At 40.0% G+C, this 3,622-nt stretch overlaps 1 protein-coding gene across 4 annotated transcripts in view; it reads right to left on the reverse strand.

Annotated features, from left to right (window-relative positions):
* Nucleotides 1-3,622, reverse strand: part of enah (ENAH actin regulator) — a 280,348-nt gene that overhangs the window by 153,706 nt on the left and 123,020 nt on the right. For all 4 annotated transcript variants that reach the window (XM_037685697.1, XM_037685699.1, XM_037685696.1 and 1 more), the window contains exon 2: nucleotides 3,154-3,319. In XM_037685697.1, the coding sequence (XP_037541625.1) occupies nucleotides 3,154-3,319 (166 nt within the window). The remainder of the gene's footprint in view (nucleotides 1-3,153; nucleotides 3,320-3,622) is intronic.

A 3,622-nucleotide genomic window follows, 5' to 3' on the forward strand; every position in this document is an offset into this window, starting at 1 on the left:
ATATATATATATATATATATATATATATATATATATATATATATACATCCATCTATCTATATATATATGTGTGTGTGTGTGTGTGTGTGTGTATATATAAAGGCATTTTAAACCCGTCCCACACTCTTGCAATATTCTAAATAATGTTTCTAAACTCTCTAAACGACTCAGATTGTCCTGATTTCAGCTCTCTGACTCCTCTGCTCTCAGCCACCTGCAAGTGCTCTTGGCCACGCCCACTTCTATGGTCTGCACACAGAACAGCTGATCAGCTGCAGCAGGACGTTTATCCTGCAGCTCTGGGCTGCACAAATGTGCAGAAGATGCTAAATAATTTAAAATAATTTATTTTAAATAAAAATTCCATGCCGATCATGTTTCTCATCCATCAGTCAACCAATTGTGTGTCATCATGTCCAATCTTATTTTGAAAAACCATCGACTGAGTCCGCGATAATGGAACCACAAAGTAGTGAGGGATTCCTGTATCGCCACTTCTGTTTTGGCTAAAATCAGTTACCCACCTAAAGTTGGACTGACTCCACAAGTCAACTAGTTGTAGCTGTACTTTGTACATCCAGTGATTATTTATTGAAAGTTTCATTAAAAATTGTTCTGTTTTTGAAAAGATATTTTGCTAACAGACAGAGCTGATGACAAATAGTTGATTGCAGTTTTTTTTTAAACAAACAAATAAAAAATCTGTGCCATCTTTTAGTGCCTAAAAAACTATTATGAATCAATCTCAACTACCACTACAGCAAAATTATTATTCAATATTTATTAAATTGACTGAGGTAAAGCTGACGATGTGTTTTCTAAGGTCAGTTTGCTGTGGTGGCCATTTTTGATTGGGTTGATTCCAAAGTTAATCGTTGTTGATCTACTATTTATCCAACAGTTAATTTCTAAGAGCTTCATTGAAATTTAACAGTTCATGGAGTATTTTGCTAACAGACAAAAAACACACATGCTTAGACCGTGGAAAAACATTATTGTCCACCTCCTCTTATCATAGCAGGTGATAGTTAAACAGGTAAGATCCTATCAATATCTACAGAGCCTTGCGAAAGTATTCTGCCCCTTGAACTTTTCAACCTTTTGCCACATTTCAGGCTTCAAACATAAAGATATAAAATTATATTTTTTGTGAAGAATCAACAACAAATGGGACACAATCGTGAAGTGGAATGAAATTTATTGGATGTGTCAAACTTATTTAACAGATAAAAAACTGAAAAGTGGGGCGTGCAATATTATTGGGCCCCTTTACTTTCAGAGCAGCAAACTCACTCCAGAAGTTCAGTGAGGATCTATGAATGATCCAACGTTGTCCCAAATGACTGATGATGATCAATAGAATCCACCTGTGTGTAATCAAGTCTCCGTATAAATGCACCTGCTCTGTGACAGTCTCAGGGTTCTGTTCAAAGAGCAGAGACCATCATGAAGACCAAGGAACACACCAGGCAGGTCCAAGATACTGTTGTGGAGAAGTTTAAAGCTGGATTTGGATACAAAAAGATTTCCCAAGCTTTAAACATCCCAAGGAGCACTGTGCAAGCAATCCTATTGAAATGGAAGGAGTATCAGACCACTGCAAATCTACCAAGACCCGGCCGTCCCTCTAAACTTTCATCTGGAACAAGGAGAAGACTGATCAGAGATGCAGCCAAGAGGTCCATGATCACTCTGGATGAACTGCAGAGATCTACAGCTGAGGTGGGAGAGTCTGTCCATAGGACAACAATCAGTCGTACACTGCACAAATCTGGCCTTTATGGAAGAGTGGCAAGAAGAAAGACATTTCTCAAAGATATCCATAAAAAGTGTTGTTTAAAGTTTGCCACAAGCACCTGGGAGACACCAAACATGTGGAAGAAGGTGCTCTGGTCACATGAAACCAAAATCCAACTGTTTGGCCACAATGCAAAATGATATGTTTGGTGTAAAAGCAACACAGCTCATCCCCCTGAACACACCATCCACACTGTCAAACATGGTGGTGGCAGCATCATGGTTTGGGCCTGCTTCTCGTCAGCAGGGACAGGGAAGATGGTCAGAATTGATGGGAAGATGGATGGGGCCAAATACAGGACCATTCTGGAAGAAAACCTGTTTGAGTCTGCAAGAGACCTGAGACTGAGACGGAGATTTATCTTCCAACAAGACAATGATCCAAAACATAAAGACACATCTACAATGGAATGATTCACAAATAAACGTATCCAGGTGTTGGAATGGCCAAGTCAAAGTCCAGACCTGAATCCAATCGAGAATCTGTGGAAAGAGCAGAAGACTGCTGTTCACAAACGCTCTCCATCCAACCTTACTGAGCTCCAGCTGTTCTGCAGGAAGAATGGGCAGAACTTCAGTGTCTCCATGTTCAAAACTGATGGAGACAAACCCCAAGAGACTTGCAGCTGGAACTGCAGCAAGAGGCGGAGCTACAAAGTGTTAATGCAAGGGGGCCCAATAATATTGCACGCCCCACTTTTCAGTTTTTATTTGTTAAAAAAGTTTGACACATCCAATAAATTTCATTCCACTTCACGATTGTGTCCCACTTGTTGTTGATTCTTCACAAAAAATTTAAATTTTATATCTTTATGTTTGAAGCCTGAAATGTGGCAAAAGGTTGAAAAGTTCAAGGGGCCGAATACTTTCACAAGGCACTGTATATAGATACATAGATGTAATACATCAATGTATCTATATACAACCCCAAACCTGCAGCAGTAAATGGACTGTACTTATACAGCACCTTTCTATCTTATTTCAAGATACTCAGAGCTCTTTACAACAATCTGTGCCTCAATGACCCATTCATACAGCTCTATACTAGATCTCTACAAAGATAATTGAACAACTCATACTAATGTGAATAATCAGAGCTTTGTCACATTCATACACTGATGGGACACACATCAGAGGCTATGAGGGGTTCAGGGTCTTGCCCAGGGACACTTCAGCATGTGACTGCTGGTGGAATCGAACCCCCAACTCTTGCATTGGAGGACGCCAGCTCTAACCACTCAACCACAGCTTCCCAGTACACAGCTGTTCCATCTGTCCAACTGCATTGCGCGTTTTAGGGACTGCAAATCGGTAGAAATGGATTAATCTTCTCCTCCCTGATCAACTCTCACTAACCTGATGATCTTGGATTTTGCGTCCTACAACGCGGAAGGCATTGTTGCCTGTGTGGTGGTAAATATGGACTCTGCTAAAGCCCGTTGAGCCGCCAGCCGGGATCCACTTCTTGTTGGCATCATCGTAAACCATAACAGCAGCTCGTGCTTGGCAGATACTCTGTTCACTGCAACAGAAAAGACAAACCGTAATGACTATTAAATAAAACAGATAATTCATTTGGTCGGTATTTCAACAAAGCTCATCATTTCAATTACAGAACTAGTCATAACTTTGATAATATGTTTTAACATTTCAGTTCAATTCAATTCAAAGCACTTTATTAATCCCAGAGGGAAATTAAGTGTTGCTGTTGCACTGTCGTAGCAATTATTTTTTCTATCCTTAACATGTGTTTTTTGTCTTTCAGGTACACCTGGACCTATATCTGGACCTGGACCTATATCTGGACCTGGACCTATATCTGGAC

This window comes from Nematolebias whitei, chromosome 12 (genome assembly GCF_014905685.2).
Source record: "Nematolebias whitei isolate Nwh7 chromosome 12, NemWhi1, whole genome shotgun sequence".
In the NCBI taxonomy this organism is placed as follows: Eukaryota; Metazoa; Chordata; class Actinopteri; order Cyprinodontiformes; family Rivulidae; genus Nematolebias; species Nematolebias whitei.